The 19,197-nt window shown below is 41.6% G+C and overlaps 1 protein-coding gene across 1 annotated transcript in view; it reads right to left on the bottom strand.

The window, feature by feature from the left end:
• Enpp3 (ectonucleotide pyrophosphatase/phosphodiesterase 3) overlaps nt 1–19,197 on the bottom strand; it is a 77,890-nt gene that overhangs the window by 34,145 nt on the left and 24,548 nt on the right. The window contains 8 exon segments of the mRNA XM_028877404.2: nt 31–62; nt 430–558; nt 1,601–1,709; nt 7,983–8,055; nt 9,627–9,692; nt 11,836–11,945; nt 12,451–12,570; nt 13,909–13,988. Coding sequence (XP_028733237.1) covers nt 31–62; nt 430–558; nt 1,601–1,709; nt 7,983–8,055; nt 9,627–9,692; nt 11,836–11,945; nt 12,451–12,570; nt 13,909–13,988 — 719 coding nt within the window.

The raw sequence follows: 19,197 nt of genomic DNA, 5'->3' as shown, positions 1-19,197 counted from the left end.
TCACCATAAAAATTTCCAAAAGGGACTTACACTGAGGTTCCTGACAATTTCTTCAGAGTTAACTGTTTCAAAACAAAAAGATAAATCACATTACATATAAGTCACTGACCCAAATGCACACACCTATAGCAAATTTGACACACATATCTATTTATCCAAAGCTGTGATCTCAAAAAATTAGCTTAAAATTTCTTAAATCGAAGAATTACTTTAGAATTAAAGACTGGAGGACGATCTGTTTTGAACCAACGGTGTGAGGAGGCACCACCGATCACGTAGACTAACTACACTTAAATGGGGGGATTTCTCATGTGCTTTTGTGTGGTTTTCCCAAAATGCCACAAAGGAGCCTGTAGTCTTGACGGGCTCTCAGAACGTGGTAACTACGGTTACTCTTTCAACGTTTCCCTTCATTTTCTTCATACTTACACGTAAAAAAGTCCTGAGGGATATTACTAGTCCTGATGCGAGGGGCGGGTCCTTGGTACATATAGAAGTTTATCTCAGGGAAATAATCGGTCATGTACTCCACCTTGTCACAGTAGGTCTGGTCCATTCCTAAAATAAAATAAAAACATCAATGGATATACATATAAATGATAACAATCGTCTGTCTTTGTTCATGTCCAATATATGTGTCAAAGACAAGCAGAGTGAGCATTTGTACAGTTTATTCAGTTGTTATTCTGCAAATGGCAGAAATTGAAAATCAAGGCGATGGATGAGAAGACTCCTCATCATGAAATGAGACCCAGTAGGAAAAACTAAGTAGGTCATTTGTTTAATACAGATGAATTAAAGGATTCAAAAGATACATTTGACGTTCATGTAAGCATCGTGTTCTCTAGAACCAGTTGTTAATGAATTTTTTTTTAAATGGGCAGATTCTTAAGACTGCACGCAAATTTTTCAACATCTTCCTTTAATAAAACATTCGTGAAAAGTCCTTCCTGTAGCTTCAAAGCAGCAGGCAAAGATAGAGAGCACCATTTTAGAAGCTTTCGATGTACTTTGCATTGGACATCAGTGGGGCAAGGAGGCGGTTTAAGCATGAGCACATTGGCGTGCAGGAAGAGGGGTCTGCTTCCTTTCCTGTTTAGCACAAACAAACTCAAAAGTTAACTTTGAGCTGGGTAACAAGAGGAGGCAGGGCTTTTGTAGATAAGAAAAATGCTTAAATGCACACTTACCATATAATTTAAGAAATACAGGGAGCTCCGTAAGACACCCCCATGCAATAAAGTGCGGCAGCCACTAAAGCGTAGCCAACTACTACAAAGAAATCATGGCTGAAAGGCCTCCTGAAGGACTTTGTAAACTGAGCGACATCCCTGGCCCACATCCCTGGTAACTGCTATTAACTCTATTTGACTCTGCTTCTCAGAGAGTAAAGCATATGGACAGATATGCAGAACAATTAAATAATTAAGGTAGAATTTTTAGACCTCTTTCCATGAGTTACCACAAAATCCATTCTTTACTTTTTCAATAATGTCTACATCTGGAAATCCAGATTTAAAATTTCACCATCATTTTTTTATTATCTTTGGAGGGATAAAATATAATCAATGATAAAATGTAATTTTTTAAAAAAACATACCATGGTCAGCCAGAAGGATTATATTGACACAGTTGTGTAAATTCCTCTGTTTCAGACCCTCCATCAACATTCCGAAGGCATCATCAACTAACTGCAAGGCTTTAATTACCTAGAAAAAAAAGTTTTTAAAGTTCAAGTTGCCATTTCAAGTTGTTTCAGTTAACTAAGTCATTACCCCATCAAGGAAAAATTAAGCATATCTTCGTCTCTAAAATTGTTGCAGTTTGAAGTACAACATGAGAGACAGCACCTGTCACCACAGTTACCAAAGATAAATCCTCTCACGTTCTATAAATAATAACAAAAAAGTTGGACCACATTTCCTACAAAGAAAATCTAACTAAAGGCTATAATATATGAAAGAATATTGAATACCAACAAACACCATTCATTACAGATGTTTTCATAAGAATGCCTGATGGCGGAGGCATGAATCTGGGTACTTCTAAAAGAGCCAAAGAGTTGCATACATTCTGAAAGGTCATGTGACGGTGGAGACCAGACCATTAAAAAGCAGTATGTTCCACAACCTGATAATTCAATGTCTATGCAAATATTGCATGCAAAGAAACCTATCATGTTATGTGGAATATTCCTTTACACTGTGTGAATATATGTCACTGTGGTTTAATAAAGAAGCTGACTGGCCTATAGCTAGGCAGGATAAGGTTAGGCAGGAGAGCCGAACTGAGAGGACCCTGGGAAAAAGAAGGACAGAGTCAGAGGAGGCGCCAGGAGACGCAGAGTGGGTAGGATGGGAAGGAAGTGCATACATGAGGTAAATGAGCCCCAGGAAAGCACACAGATTTTTAGAAGTGGGTTAATTTAAGTTATAAGACTAGCTAAAAAATAAGCCTATGTTATCGGCTAAGCATTTATAATTAACATTAAGTCCCTGTGTGGTTATTTGGGGAACGGCTGGCAGGACACAGCTGATCAGCGGTCTAGATAGAAAAATTCACCTACAATGTTATTGACTTGCAATTTTAATTTAGTAAAAGTAAATTATACCCAGATTTTAAGATGCATATGCTATTGTCCTTACAAAGTGTGTGTGTGTGTGTGTGTGTGTGTGTGGTGTGTGTGTGTGTGTGTTTGTTTTTGCTGGAGCTCAGGTTCATAACCACAAACATGCTAGGCAAGACAAACTACTCTCCCTGCCCATAAAACATTTTTAAAGAGAACAAAGCATAGGAAAATGCTCACAACACCATGTTAAACATTAACAAAAGAAAATCAAATTGTAAACTCAGCCATTCATATTACATAACCCTGGTTTTGTACGTAAGTATCTCGCCCTTTCTAAGTAAAAACAAATGAACAGGAAACTTACAGAAATATACCAAATCACATAAACAATGCCTATCTCTGACTATCAAGTTGGGGTTCATTTTCTTTTAACTGTTCATAGCCTCTGTGTTCTACAATTTCTCTTAACTTTATCAACATAGTACATTGAACTGACCTAAAGTTTAATGAAATTTCAAAGTTGTCATTTTTCAGTATTTTTTAGTGAAAAAGAAAGTATCATAGTAATGGATTAGGAAAATGAGTCTTGTTTCTCATGTTATTACAATTATCATCTTTGTTTTCTTCTTTAGAAACCGCATTTTACAAATCAGACCGAGCTGAAGACATTAGCTAATTCTCACATGGAATCCTCACTCATGGATGTGGAATGTCCCCTTGAAAAGACTGAGCACTCTCATGGGCCACAGTTACTAAGAGACAAAAAGACTAGAACCAAGCCAGGATCTGTCTTAGACTAATCTGTCACCACCTCCAAGCTGCTCATCTGACTCTCAGGCTCAGGGTGTTTCCAATCTAGCTGGCCAGTGTCCCAGATCCCAGTGTCCTTTTCCATGTCATCATCCGACCCACGTCTCCCAGTCACATCAAGAGCTGGCTCTCATCCTCTGTCCTCTCCCGGGGCTTGCTACACTGCTGCCACTGGATGTCCCACAGTCTTGAAATCACACATGCATGTATCCTTCCTACTCCAAGGTCAATGTGAGCTCTTGCAGGGCAAGATCCATACACCCCAACTCATCACACATCTGCTAACTCACCTTGGCATCTTTTAGGAATTTATGCTCTGTAGAAGGAAGAAGTAAGCAGCATTGGGAAAATACTTTAATGAAAAGGAACAGAATGTTTATAGCTGTGGTTTGGATGTTAGGAAGCTCAGCTTCTCTTTTGTATTGCAGGCATACACAGGGTGCTGGGTCTCTAGCACCAGGGGAAGAGAAGAAAATGAAAATTCTGTTTTGCATAGAATCTTGATGGTTCACTTTCACAATGATCACTGTGGGAATGGTATATGAAATCCTGGTGAGGGATTGTGCTTTGCATCTGCAACTTCTTTCCTGTAAGTCTGAATTTAAAGCCACTGAGGATCTAGCTGCTGGAAGCTCTACATAGCAATGCTTTCCCAAAGCCCCACCATCCTCCCAGACATAACCTCCTCCATACATCTCTCTACAGTAGCACTTGCCAGTACTCTGAAATTCTGCCATGTGTGTGAACCTTATCAACATTGAAGCTAATCTGTCTCTAATTCTCTCTCCGGAACAACTTGTTCCTCCCAACTTTTCATCCTACTAAAGGTGTAAAGATTCCTTACTGGATAATGAGTAATAGGTGACTTTTACTGACTCGTGAAGACCAATCTGTGTGAGTTTCATCTTCCATACTAAGCCATCCTGACAATAAAGCCGCACTCAGGAGACTGAGGCGAGAGGATTGAGAGTTCAGTGGCAGCCTGAACTAGACAGTAGGACTCTGTGGGAAGAGGGAGGAAGGAGGAAAGGAAGGAGAGAGAGAGAGACAGGAAAGGGAGCAGGAAGACAGGAAAGAGGAAGGAGGAAGAAAAGGAGGAAGAGGAAGAAGAGAAGGCGGTGGAGGAGGAGGGAAGGTGAGTGAGGAGAGGGGAGGGGCAGGAGAAAAGGGGATAGAATAGAAGGCTGGAGGGGAAGGAGAGAAGAACAGGATTGGGAAAGGAAGGGAAGGAAAGGGAGGAAGAAGAAGAAAGATAAAAGAAGTTTCTGGACTCCTATGGCTTCCTCACTAGCCAAATCCCAGCGCCCTCTAAACGACCATTTCATTAAGCCCGCTCAAGTGTAACTTTCCCATCACATATCGCCTAAGCTATCAAAATTTCAGTAATTTAAAAATCTTAATCTTAAAGGCTTCCTTTAACAGCAAAAAAATTCGTGGTATTAACTCGTTACTTCCCTCACTCTTTCCAGGAGACTTTCTGAACTGAGACATTACCTTCTCCACCCCAGCCTCGCAGAACGTTAGACCCACCAGAAACTCCTCAGAGTAGCAGAGGAAGATAGGTTTTGATGAGTGTAGAATCTAGAACAAATTAGTGAGCTTAGTGCATGGGCCGAAGCATGCTGAAAGAGCCCTGGTGCTTTTAACTCACAGGTTTTAGGAACTTTGATTTAAAACGTGATTACAATTAACAATGATGATGATGATGCTAAAATTGCAAAGCCGTCAACGCTTCTGCACCCATTTTTCCTGTTGTTGTGAATCTTACATAGGGTTTTGTCTTCATCTTTACTCCCTCCACGTGACATTTCCACTTCTGTGCATATCTACCTGCTACCAATTTCCAGCTCTTCATCTGCTCTCAGCTTTCAATACATAGTCGATTGCCGTTTGAAAGCTTATATTCATTTGAACATCATAGTTACCTCAATTGCATAATGAGCATCCACACACACACACACACTCCAACCATCCCCCTGTGGTAGGCTTATAAATGTCAAGGGAACCACCATCACTCACCTATTTGCATATGACAGAAAGCAGAAGCGCATCTTTGCTCATCCATCTCACACCTAGTCACGTCACGTCTACCCTCTAACTGATGCTCAAACATACCCCCTTCCATCCTTGACGTTGGCCTCCTCCCTGGCCCAAGACTACTACCCCCTCTCTGTTCTGGACTACTGCAGAGACTAGGATGTTTCCCCCTCCTTCTTTTGCATTCCTCTTGCCCGGTAAAAATGCTCTCTAAATAGACATGGAACTGGCCATTCCACTTTCCTAATAACAACGCCTCGGTGCTGCCCACCGAACTCTGGCCTGCAGAGATCTGCATGACTGGGTGTTGGCCTCCTTCTCCAGGCTTCTTTAGAGCCTTCTCTCTGATTCTCAGCGCCCTAGTCAGGGATGCGAGGGACTATTCACACTACACTTCCAACAGTACCCGACACAGAGTAGCTCACCATAATGGTTTCCCGCTATGACCATCCTTTCCAATCATGGTGCTGTCCACTTGGGGAAGGGGGCCAGTAGTCTGTCGGCATGTGGTCCTTCTGGGCGTCACTGTAGGAGATCCTCAGCTCCCTCTATCGGGACATTTGTACATTTTGTTTCTTTCTTTGTTACTCAGGGGAGACTCTCCCGTAGGTTGGTTGTAATGTCAGCTGGGCACAAATTAAAATTGAGTTGGAAGCCTCACCCGAGGAATTGTCCTGACTGGTGTGGAAAGGTATTAACTCATTACTAACGTTGTGGTATTAACTCACTGCTTTCTTTATTCTCTCCAGGTGGCTTTCTGAACTAAGCCTCCTTGACAGTGGGCAGCACCTTCTGGTCGCAGCCCAGATAAAAAGGGACATTTCAGAGAGAAGATCATCTCGCTGTTTGCTTGGTTGGCTCTCCCTCTTCCAAGTTGATTTGCTCTGTTGTTGCTTCTGATTTTCTGGGCTCCCGGTGCCAGGCTGAGAACACTGAGGCCTCTTGCCTCATGGACTGAGTAGCTGGCTGTTGTGGCTGCCCAGCAAGAGGCAGCCGTTCTGGGACTTATCCCAGTTACCGAGGCACCCAGCTTCAAGGACGGAGTAATGCCTGAGTTCCCAGTGTCTCAGGTATGATTGAGCTGTCATTGCCATTTTAAAGCTCACTTTATAAGTTATTTGGGAGGTGTGTGTGTGTGTGTGTGTGTGTGTGTGTGTGTGTGTGTCCATTCCCTTGGCTCCGTTCCTCTAGAGAACCCTGACTAAAACACCCTCCAGCAAGCCGCAATCCCACCCACATCTGCTAGAGCAGGGCTTCTTCATAGACATCTCTGAGCACTCTTTACTTGCAGGGCTTTTCATAATTACTCTTAAAACTTAAAACTCAATACTTTTAAAACTGGAGCATGGAAAAAAGGAAAAGAAGTAGGCGTTAATGGTACCTAATCTAAATCAGATGCAGAGGCAGATACATCCAGGACAATGTTCCTCCTCAAATGATTCATCTTATCAAACACTCGGAGCAGCAAACATAGATAACAGCTAGACTAGAGAATAAATAGAAGGGGTTTGAAGTTGGTGAATTATTCACCCTCAGATACACCGGAATAAGTGGAAAGTTCGGTATTAAGTTCAGAATGGTACTGGAAAGAGGCCCCTTTGGTGGTGAGAACCCAGCAGGGCCTTGCCTTCGGAACCATTTTGGCTTAACAGGAAGAAAGAAAAAGGTAAATAGCAAAGGAAGAGGCCCAAACAAAAATGCTTACATTTCAGCTGAGAACAATTGTTAAATGAGTTTCCACAGGGCCTCTTACTCCCGGGAGCTTGTAAAGCTTCCCATTATGGCCAAAACAACAGAGGTTCAGGAAACGCATGGCTTGGCTTGTTGGAAATAGTATTTAAGGACAATGGCCATGTGGAAAAGTTGTACGAGAATGGTCTAGCTAATGAAGAAATGGGTATGAGCAGCCACTCCAGTGATAACGAGGGCTCGGAGAGAATCAGTCCCCTGAGGTGCTTGGGAAGAGAGTGAGTGACAGTGGGTATGGTATGAGTGACAGCTGGACACACCACAACAGTCTGCGGGTGACTTCACTTGAAATGTCCATATTACAGTGCTGAGTGGCCATGCCGCGTATCTCGCCTTGAGTTCTCAGTATGTGAGTTAGCAATGCCACATCAAAGTTTTCATCAGATTGCCAATCAAATGAATCAAGATATGGTTAGTTAGGCAGTTATCCTTCCCAGAACTTTTTAACAACTTCATGATTGAACTAGTAAACTAAAAATACAGATTTTAGACTTTTGATTACTTGATCTCATGTATTTCTTTTTTTTTTTTTTTTTTTTTTTTGTTTTTCGAGACAGGGTCTCTCTGTGTCACTTTGTGCCTTTCCTAAAACTCACTCTGTAACCCAGGTTGGCCTCAAACTCACAGAGATCCGCCTGCCTCTGCCTCCTGAGTGCTGGATTAAAGGTGTGCACCACCACCACCCAGCTCATGTATTTCTAAAATGTATGTGTCCAGTAGAGATTTTTAAAAACCCATCTTACTTTGTAGGTTAGAGCTGGATGATTCTCCATTTGTTTGGAAACAAACAAACAAACAAACAAGCAAACAAACTTACTCCAGCACTGACTGGTCCACTGTTATGCCCTGCAGAATCAGGTTCTTCCACGTATAAGGTATAAAAACTGGGTCTAGGGGTAAAATTGAAACAAAGGAATGCATTTACAATGTGAGAAAAGCCTACAGATAGATTTGAGCATCTTGCAGATCATGAGCATGCCGGCTGTTCCTGCCTCTTTCCCTCTGTAAGGCCCTCATCCAGGTGGGTGGATGCACTTGGCTTGAGTAGAGTCTCCTAACGGGAAGGAAATAATACTTTCCCAGAATCAGCACTATTGTGGCTCAGTTGTGAGAACATATCTTGCTCTTGTAGGTAAGACCTCTCTCAATGCATGCAGACCTTTCTACTTCCTGGTGTCTGGCCTTTGGCTGACTCTTTGATCTATGCCTAGTTCCTTTGTGAGCAGCTGGTCTCTGATGTGATGGCTTCTGTTTACCTGGTACTCTCTTTCGGTATTCTGACTCTAGTCTGTGACCCTGGCCTTGCACCTGCCCCTCCAGCTCCTGGAATTGATCCTCAGAGACAAGTGGAAGAGCATCCTCTATCATTTCTGCCTCAATTCTATATCTTTGGGATATCTGCCTCAATTCTATCTTTGTGATATCTGCCTCTCCTCTTAGGGACTGACTGTACCTCAATTGTTAATGTCAACAAGCCCCCCCATCCCACCCCAGAGCACCTGTTCTCAGGAGTAATTCTTGAAAAGTGCTCATTAAAAAGCAATGCCAATTGTTGGTATGGTGACACGTGCCTGTCACTCACATCTCTCACCCCAAAGAGGATAATAAGAGAGTTTTCTGTGGAGCCAAATATGAGTGACCAATCCTACATTCCAGCACGGAAGCAGTTTCATGAAGTTCGGATAGTATCAGAAGAGAGAAAGTCATAGATCAAGAAGACACCTTTCAAATACATTGGTGAGAACATCAGAGAGGTGGGTTACGGAAAATATGGAAACAACTCTGCTATCAATCCTAGAAGCTGTTGATGACGTTCTTAGCCCTTCAATTGGTGGAAACTAGGGTCTTGTTAATAAATTCCTAAAGTTGTTTTTTACCCGTTAGTCACAGGATGTTAGGTCTGACATAGAGATGGACAAGGAGTGGCTAGTTGTAGAGCTGCATATGGCTTAAAATAAATTGTAATTTGGTTCTAGACATTACCAAATCTTTACAGTCATTGAAGTGCCAATCAGTTAATCGGCCTTGGAGAAGGTTTCAGTTGGAAAGAGTAACTTCTTTCTAGAAACATCCGTTCATACTCAGCACTCAGTAGGCAAAGGCAGGGAGATTGCAAGACGTTCAAGGCAGCCTGGTCTGTATAGTGAATTTCAGGCTGGCATCTAACTAAACTACTCTTAAAATACCAGAAGAGGTTAGAAGGAGGAAGAGGAGGCAGGAGGAGGAAGAGGAGAAAAGGCAGACAAACAGACAAAGAAAGAGGAAGGAAGGAAAGAAACAGGAAGGAAGGAAGGAAGGAAGGAAGGAAGGAAGGAAGGAAGGAAGGAAGGAAGGAAGGAAGGAAAGACAGAAGACAGACAGGGAATTTCAAGATTTTGAAACATCGTCAGTGATGGTACAGAAAGTTTCTGTTTCACCCATATGCACGTCACAATGGAGCCCTCTTCCACAGAGGAGTTACCTTTCAGCTTTGGGCAGATCCAGCCAATTTAACAATGTAGAGATCCTCCTCTCATATGGGACAGAACTGGAATAAAAAGTTTTGAAAGTTTAATCAAACAATGTCAATCTATTCTTCCTTAGGGAGGGGACTTAATACCTTCAGGCATTCATTCTGCAGCGCGTGACCAGAACACTGAAAGGGTGTGGCGTACTCAAAGGGTCCCGTTGTCAACACTTCAGAAAGACTTTCAACAAACTCTGCCTAATCAATAGAGTTCTTTCTTTCCTCCTTACTCATTTCCCCTTTAATTTTCCACAACGAAAATGAAAACCATCAATTATCAACAACTCATTCTATTAACTTTTACTCATTTTTGCTTTCACAGTTATTGGTTGTCTACTGGCAGACCGTAATATGCATTTGAAGTAGAATTTAATCGATGAGTGAGAGGCCTGAAAGACTTGCTCTCTGGCTGATATATTGTGATGGTTGGTTTTATATGTCAACTTGTCACTTAGAATCACTTGAGTGGGTTCTCAATTAAGGAATTGTCTATATCAAGTTGGTCTGTAATTATATCTATAGGGGATTGTCTTGATTATTAATTGATGTAAGAGGGCCCAGACATTATAGGTGGTACTATCCCGAGGCAGATGGAAAAGAAAGTTAGCTAAACATTAGCCTGTGGGTAATGCAGCAAACAGCATCCCTCCATGGTTTCTGCTTCAAAGCTCTTGCTTGAGTGCCTGTCCTGACTTTCCTCAATGGTAGACTGTGACCTGGAAGTATAAACAAAATAAACCCTTTCCTCTTGTAGGATGACTCTGGTCATAGTGTTTATCGCAGTAAGAGAAAAGAAACTAGAACACATAGAAATCCATTTAAAGTGGTTCAAAACAGTGTCTGCAGTTACCTCTCTTTGATCCTGCTCTCACTAGCTTCCTAGAATACAGTAGCACATTAGAAAGAATATGCAGAGTGTACTCAGGAAGAAGGATCTGAATAGCTGAAAGATCTAAATGTTCTTTCGATGAATGTCACATCAGTAGCTTTCTGGCTACAACTCCCTTACAACAATATACCTTAGAAGCTATATAGAGAGCATGCGCATCGAAAGGCATTGAAGTCTTTGGTGCAAAACAGTGCTGTCCTTGGACTTGGACTTTAAAGGAACCCTTTTGACTGATGACTGAGAATAGATGAGAGGGGGGAGGAAGCAGAGGGGTGTCTAGAGAGGAGCCCCAGTGACACAGGCAAGGAGATGAACGTACAAAGCAGAGCAGTAACAAAAGACTCTCAGGTTGCATCATCTGTGGCTAACACTGGATGAGGGATATAAGAAAGAGAACAGAAACAACAACTCTAAGATCTTGGGCCTCTACAACTGGGAGAAGAGAATTATGACCAAAACTAAGACCAAATGCGCCTAGAGGGTAGCTCAGTGGTAAAGTGTAGGCTCAGCATCATGTGACCCAAGATTCAATTACTAACACTGAAAAGAAAAAGAAAGGGACAGCAAGATGGCCCAGAGGCTGCGATCATTACTTTTAATTGTCCACCTAGAATCATTTAGAAAGAGAATTAATGAAGGATTGACTACATCAGGTTGGCCATTGGGTAAGTCAATAAAATTAATTGATGGAGGGAAATCCAGACCAATGTGGGTAGCACCAGGCCCTAGGCAGGGACTCCTGAACTCTATAAGGATGGAGGAACTGAGCTCGGCACAAGCAAGCAGGTGAGCATGCATGCGTTCATTCTCCCCCAGCTCTCGACTATGGACTGTCTCATGCCCCTGCCTCTGTGGCATCCCTCAGTGACAGATTTTAATCTGGAAATGTGAGCTTAAATAAATCCCTTTCTCCCATAAGTTTCTTTTTGTCAGCAACAAAACATCAATAAAAATGAAGCCACAACAGAGAAGGTGTCTGCTACTGAGCCAGGAGATGAGTTCAATTTCTGGAACCCATATGAAAAAAAGATGAGAACTGACTCTCGAAATGTGTCCTCTGACTTCTATATATGCTCCATGGCACACTTGAGCACAGTACACACACACACACACACACACACACACACACACACACACACCAAACAAACAAACAAACAAACAAACAAACACATAAATGAAAAATCTGAAAGACAAATTAATTAATTAATTAATGAGAAAGCTGATTCTATAGATCTCTGCCTAGATGGGTTCTTATCCAGAAACACTTTTCACTACCTGCTGTAATTCCTGTACATGGTAGGGAAGGAGCCGTTGATAGCCACATCAGATCCTGGCCAGTAGTAAGCAGCAGCTTTTAAACCTTGATATATTGCCGTTAGCCAAATCTAGAAAGAGTGAGAGTCAATAGGGTAACTGTTTCAGTACAAACACTGTAACTTGCTGCTAACAACTATTTTGACCGGGGAGTGGGGGGGGATTTGTTCACAATCATTCAATTTTGTCTTTACAATAACTTAAAAATTTACAATCCATCAATCGGCCTCCAAAGAAAACATCTAGTAAAGTGGTAACAGTTCATTATTTCTTTCACTCTGATAAAATTGCACAATTCTTCCCCTTGGAAGGAACTGCAAAACAGCGTGGGGGGAAATAGATACCTTTCCGAGAAAATCGAGGGTTGGTACACTGATGATACAATACCCAAATTTCAACATAAAGGACCATAAGTGTTTCTTTTAAATTCAAACGATAATAAATAGTAGTAAAACCTTCTCATCTGCAGCCATTAGAACCTACATGGGTGATGTGAAACTCGGGGTAAACTCAGAAACCTCAGCCATTGTCACACAGAAAGCGAGGCTTGGAGGCCACGAGCAGAATGGTACATACCGGCTGCCCACTCCACCAGGCAGGATTGTTTTTCTCCACCGAGGAAAGTGAAAAGTTCTTGTTGAAGTGCACATCGTACATGTTATTGTCAATGATGCCGTGTGACTCTGGATACAAGCCCTGTAATGTTTATTACAAAGGTAAAAGTATGGAGGAGTGTACTTTAGTACATAAAATACAGGCAGGTTGCAATAGCAACAGATTTGCATTCCTTCCTACCTAGGAAGAATGTCATACTTTTCAATGTAAAAGTCTAGCTCCAAACCTAAACACCAGGAAGATACACAGATCCTTATCCTAGAACCCTGTTTCTTGGCTTCAGCAGCAAATGACTGACATCAAGCAGCTGGTTTATATCGATGCCTGTTGTGGCTTCACCGTTAAATGTCCCACAGAGGCTGTTGTTCGAACACTTGGTTCCTGACTGATAGTACTGTTCTGGAAGACTGGGAGACCTTTAAAAGGTAAAGCCTTGATGGAGGAAATGGGAATCGGGTCCCTGGGTATGGGTCTGGAGGTGTGTGTTTATTTATATATTTATTATCTGTGTGTGTGTGTGTGTGTGTATGTGTGTGTTGTGGGGGTATGAACACTCCACAGCAAGCACAAAGAGGTAAGAGGACAATTTGCAAGAGTCAGGTTCTCTCCTTTCACTAGGTCGATCCTGAGCATGGAACTCCAGGTGTTAGGCTTGGGGACAAACACCTTTACCAACTGAGCCATCCGCCAGGCCTTGGAGCCCTGACCTACTTCCTGTTTTTCTCTCTCTACTTCCTGTTCTCTCTACTTCCTGACTACTCGTGAACATGACCAACTGGCCTCCCACTCCTGGCAACATGCCTTCTATCAGGATGGAACGTGTCCCCTCAAACTGAGCTTAGAGTAAGCCTTTTCTTACGTGCTTCAGTTCCACAGGGCATTTGTCCCAGCAGTGAACAAAGTCACTAACCCAACTCTTGTGTGCTTAGTAACTCTTTGTTACCTATATTTTTTTCATTTACTGAGGAGAATCCATTTGCCCTGGCTGTTTAATCTTTTAAAAAAAAAATGTCACTAGAATGAGTCCATTTATGAAACAAAATTCTGTCGAGTAAAAATCATGAAAAAACTAGAAGACACTAAAATTTTCCACAGGGAAGTTCCCAGCTGACCTTTAGCTAAGTAAAGGACAATCAAAAAGTCCAGGAGAATGATATTTCTCACATGCCGGAGGTTGCCATGGCCTCACAAAGGTGAGTTAGCCTAATGCTAGGTATTTTGGGTTAATGAATGCCTCATGGCACTCTATTGGCCTCACACTGAACCATGCCTTTCCGGCGTGAATTCAGTCACGTATGATTACACACATACTTATGAAGTGTGTGACAGAAGCCTGCCCAGTTCTTGCTCAATATTTCTGTGTGATGTAGTCAGTTTCCTGTCCATGGCATCAGCTCTTCACCAGGGTCAAGCACTTACCGTGACAATTGTATAGTGATTTGGGAAGGTTTTGGTAGGATACATTGCTCTCATGTATTTTGAGTGAATTCCACATGTTTCTGTCAGAAAATACAGTAAGAGATTAGAGAGTCGTTTCTTTCTCGGAAATATTTTTGCATAATTAAATACCAGCATGTTTCCAGAGAACTGAAAAGTGGATTAAAGATGGAAAGAGGTTGAAATTCTGACCCCTAAGCTTTACCCATTACTTAAAAAAAAAAAAAAAAAAAAGTCCATCTTTAGGAGACCAGTGGGCTCTCTTCTGGGAAGAGCCGGGAGGGTTTGCAAGGCCCTGTGGTTTCTGCTGCTGCAGCTCGCCTCTGCTTTGACACCGCAGGTAATCCATGCACAAGTGACTGTGACCGAGATACAGTAAATGCCATCATCAGTGGACATCGAAATTGGAATTTCATATAATTTTAAAAGCTGCAAGATTTTCTTCTTCTCTTTTAAATCACTTAAAAATTTTTCGCCCGCTGGTGGTGGCGCCTTTAATCTCGGCACTTGGAGGCAAGCAGATCTCTGTGAGTTTGAGGCTAGCCTGGTCTACAAAGTGAGTTCCAGGACAGCCAGGGCTACACAGTGAAACCATGTCTTTGAACAACCCCACACACCCCAAAAAAAAATTTTTAAGCCTATTCTTAGCATATGTCAGATCAAATGAAATAAAGCAGAGTGATCATAATGTAGCCCAGGAGACCCAGCTTGTTGACCTTTAAGATAAAAGTACCCTAAACTACACAGTACTGGCATCGTTTTCTTTGGACTCCTCTCTTCATGTATCTGGTCATTATGGCAACCATTTCTACACAGTATTTAGCTCTCAGCTGACAGTTTCTATATTTAAAATAGTCAGCATAACAAAAATCACCAGACCTGTCTACACACCTGAAAAGGCATTTGAAGTATACAGCCGCAAAACCCAGGCCACCAAGTAATGTTTGCAAAATGAGTTCACTCTCCTGCTTATTGTTTGGAGTTCCCTTTCCATTTGCTCTACGAAACTTCCTGGAAGCTGTTTTTCACAAAGTACGGCGTTAATTGTGCTCCCATTGTTGGTCTGTTTTCAATGTGAGCAGTAACCCCGTGAAAGGAGGTCATCACTGCTAGAACACATTGCTATTTCCTTTGCGCAGGTGAAGCACACAGAATGTTTCCATCCCAAGTGCCACAACACCTCCTGAGAGCCAGCGCTCCATTATAGATTCTCTTTAAGTTAAAGCACAAAGTGAAATTGGTTGATGGCCAAACTGTCACATGCTCTGCAGCTGAAAACAATGTTCTTCCAAACGGGCACGAGCTTGGTCTCCTTCCCAGCCTTTGTTTGGTGTTTTTTAATAGGATCCAGAAGTTTCCCCCTTCAGAATCTCCTGGGGACCCACCCATATTGAGTCCACTGTGTAGGGCCCTTGATAGGAAGAGGAGAGGTGGAGGTGTCCCCTCCTTAAAAAGTTATACATCCGGTGGTCAGGAAGTTCTATGATAAAATGAGATATAGTCTACTTTAATCATTAAAAGAATGACATGAGAGGAAAATTGTATATAAGGAACAGAAATGTAGAATCAGTTCCTGTTTTGATTTCCTTAGAAAATGGGTGGGGCAACTCAAGTTTCTAAATGCTTATAGATACCAGCTATAAATGAACTGTAATTAAACAGTCACCACCCTGGTTATAATGTCCCAAATATCTATGCCACCTTCAGACTCAGGCTACCACTTTATGTCATGTTTTATAACCAGGACACTAAAGGACATGCTACAGAAAGCATGGCCTTCTAGGAGTGTTTCTTCTGAATCTAAATTATGACCCAATAGAATGCTTCTAAAAAGACATGATGGGTTGCTTCCACAGGGAAAGAAAGGCTGTCAGGCCAACGTTTTGCTTTGACTCTGTATTTTCTAATGTTGCTTAAAAATATCCATTGTGTACATAATTGACTTACAGAAAACATTTTCAGAGAAACAAAATTTTAGGGCTGGGGAAATGGCTCAGTCAGCTGCAAGAGCATGAGGAACTGAGTTTGGACCGCCAGTACCCACATAAAAAGCCAGGTATGGCCATGGGCGCCATTAACCCCAAGTCTGGGGAGGCAGAGACAGGTAGATCCTTGGAAGTCACAGGCCACCTAGCCTTGGTGAACTGACCTGCTCCAGGTTCAGCTAGAAAACCTCTCTCAGGAATTAAGATGAAATTCGATTGAGGAAGATGCCTGATCTCGACTTCTGACTTCTTAAATACACAAGCACACAAGCGAAGCGAGTGTACCATGCACAAGAAAGTAAAGAAGATTCCAAATAAAAATAATCCAAAAAACGTAACCAAGATCATTACCTATAACCAGACTTACAGCCTTTATGACTATAAGAAGAACAGAAAACTAAATGAGGAAAAAGACCAAGTCAAGTAATGTACAGATTGGAGCTTTAAAGCAGTCTTGATAAAATATGAATTATTATTGTGGCATATCTGTATGCCACAAACTGATGATACACAAACAACTCAGCAATATTTACAGACTCGAGATATGTGCCTTCCATTTTTTACATATCTTGTACCCTCTGCAAAGACTGGTCAAATGAGCTAACTTATGTCCTATCCCGAACTCAATGGACTAGGTAAGCTCTGTAGGGTGTTGATCTCTCAATGATCCCAAGTATGTGTCTAAGCCCATAGAGCCCAGGGAGAAGAAAGGGTTAAAGAGGGAGTGGTGTTGAGAACTTGAAAAAGTAGGAAGCCCTGTTCCTCTTCATCGCTCCACAGGCACAGCCCTTCAGTCAGAACTGAATCAATCCCCTGGGTGAGAACTCCAGGATCCTCTTCAGAGGCTCCTGAAAGTCTGGCCATGGCGAGCATAGCCACCTGGTAACTGCTGTAATTCCTCCTCACTCAGCCAGCACTATACCCCATATGATCCACTGGGAACCTCTAGGTCCCAGCTTCCCCCGGGGAGGAAGAGAATTAAACCACACATCTAATGGCCAAACATCCCACTTAAAATCCAAGTGGCGAGTTTTTCACTTGTCTTGAAGAACTGGAGTGACCTAGCCTATACTAATTCTCCAGAGACCCAAGAGAACAAGAAGGGCTGAGCTAATGTGCACATTCACCCCAGTTCCCCACTCTGTCTTAGCCCAGAGTGGGTAAGGAGTGCACCCTTGTTGGGAACATCCCCCGGAGCTTGTCTAATCGTGCATCTCTTTCCTCAAAGGAATAGCTTCTGTTTTGCCCACTGTCAGAGTTACTTTTCCTGACACTGAAATAAAATACCCAACAAAGGCAGCTTAAGGAAAAAGGGGTTCACTTCAGCTCACAGTCCTTTGTTGTGGGGAGTTCAAACCAGCAAGAGCTTGAGGTGGCTGGTCTCATTGTATCCAAAGTTGATAAACAGAGAGCAGTGAATACTTGTGCTTTGGCTCGGTTTGTTGTTGGTTGGTTGGTTGGTTTGGTTTTTGGTTTTGGTTTTTGTTTTCTTTTCTTTTCATGTTTCAGTCCAGGATTCTATCTCAGAGAATGGAATTGCCCCTTTTGTGTAGGTCTTCCTACATCAGTTCACCTGATCAAGCCCCACAAGTATGCCTAAAGACCCATCTCCCAGATGGTTCTAAATCTCATCAAGATGACAACAGAGATTAATAATCAGACCTGCCTTTGTAGCACTAATAGGAACCAGTCTGCTTGCCTGGAAGCCAATGAGATCAAAGATAATGAATGCATCTAGAATAACAGTTAACAAGCTGCCTCTCCCTTATCACAAGGAAAACGGGCAAAGGATACAGCATTCCAACTTATTTTTCTGGGGTCACAGAGAGTTAGAGGAATGCCTGATGATGACAAAATTGTATTTTGGTCTTGCTTGTTTTGATGAGAGCTGATATATATTTGGTATTTTCACATGCCCTAAGAACAAAGAAATAAGTTGAACCTAATAAGGGTTTGAAAGGCCGCTAGCTGTATAATCAGGCTAATTGGTAAGTTTCTCTTATACAAGCTCAATATACTGTGACTAAGAGAAGTGACTGTCTTGTCTAATTATAGACATGAATACAGTCTATAATTAGTAAATAAAAACAATAAGGAAATAAGTTCAAAACAAAGGAACAAGACAAATTTTCAGAAGCCAACCTTAATGAAGCAGCAAAGTAAGATTTGTCTAACACATAGTTACAAACAGCTACTGCAAGGATACTCAGTATTGATACATGTACAAAACCAGATTTTATAAAAGACGTACGCAGTATTCAGATTTACCAAAGAATGCCATAACATCACTGAAAATTTCACTAGAGGACTACAGATTCAGAGTAGATCAAGAAGAAATAGTCAGAAAACTCAAGGGTTTCACTGAAAATTATTCATACAGAGAACAAAATTTAAAAGTAATGACAAAGAGAATATAAAGACAAAGTGTCTTATAATACACCATTAAGAGGACCAATATACATACCATGGGATTTCCAGAAGAGGAAGAGAAAGAGAAGGGGCTAAAACGTTTATTCAAAGAAATACAGGCCAACACACCCAGATCTGGGAAAGAGGATATGCATTTAGTTCCAGAACACCTACAGAAACCCAGAGGACAGGAACCTAAAAGCATGGGCAGAGGTAAACATACAGACAAATACAGAATGTCTTAATTCTTTGCAAGGAGTAGGTAAGTCACATTTAATTCCCACATAAAAGGCAAAACACAAAATATTATAATAACTGCAACTAAATGGTAAGATGATGGATAGACATTATGCACAGGTATAAATTGTGACGTAAATTGTATGTTGAGGGAAAAGTATGGAGTTTTCCACATAATTAAGTTTGTTATTGTGAAATAGGTGGTTGTAATAGCATCTAAAAATGCAAATTGCCATGGTAACCACAAAGAAAATCTGTACAGAAATTATATAAAACAAAAGTGAAAAAAAATCAAAGCAGATTTTTAAAGATTAAGAACAAAAGAGGAAAAAGGGATCAGAAGAACTAACAATGTCAGGAAGAAAGCAATGAGTAAAATGGAAACAAGGAATCTTTCCATATCAGTGATTATATGAAATGTATACACCCAATAAAAGATAGAGAGTGGCGGAGTATATTAAAAAAACAAACAAGCAAGTGTATGTTAACTAGGAAACTCAGTTTGATTTAAGAGCACGGACAGTATGGAAAAAGCTATCAAATTGTGCACCAGTATATACACAATTTGTTGTGTAAAATGAGTGCCTTTTAGAGGTCCTCTGTAAACTCTGTGCTCACAGACTCGTGCACTTAGGCTGGT

This window comes from Peromyscus leucopus, chromosome 8a, assembly GCF_004664715.2.
Source record: "Peromyscus leucopus breed LL Stock chromosome 8a, UCI_PerLeu_2.1, whole genome shotgun sequence".
NCBI lineage: Eukaryota > Metazoa > Chordata > Mammalia > Rodentia > Cricetidae > Peromyscus > Peromyscus leucopus.
This window is presented reverse-complemented; position numbering and strand designations above follow the sequence as displayed.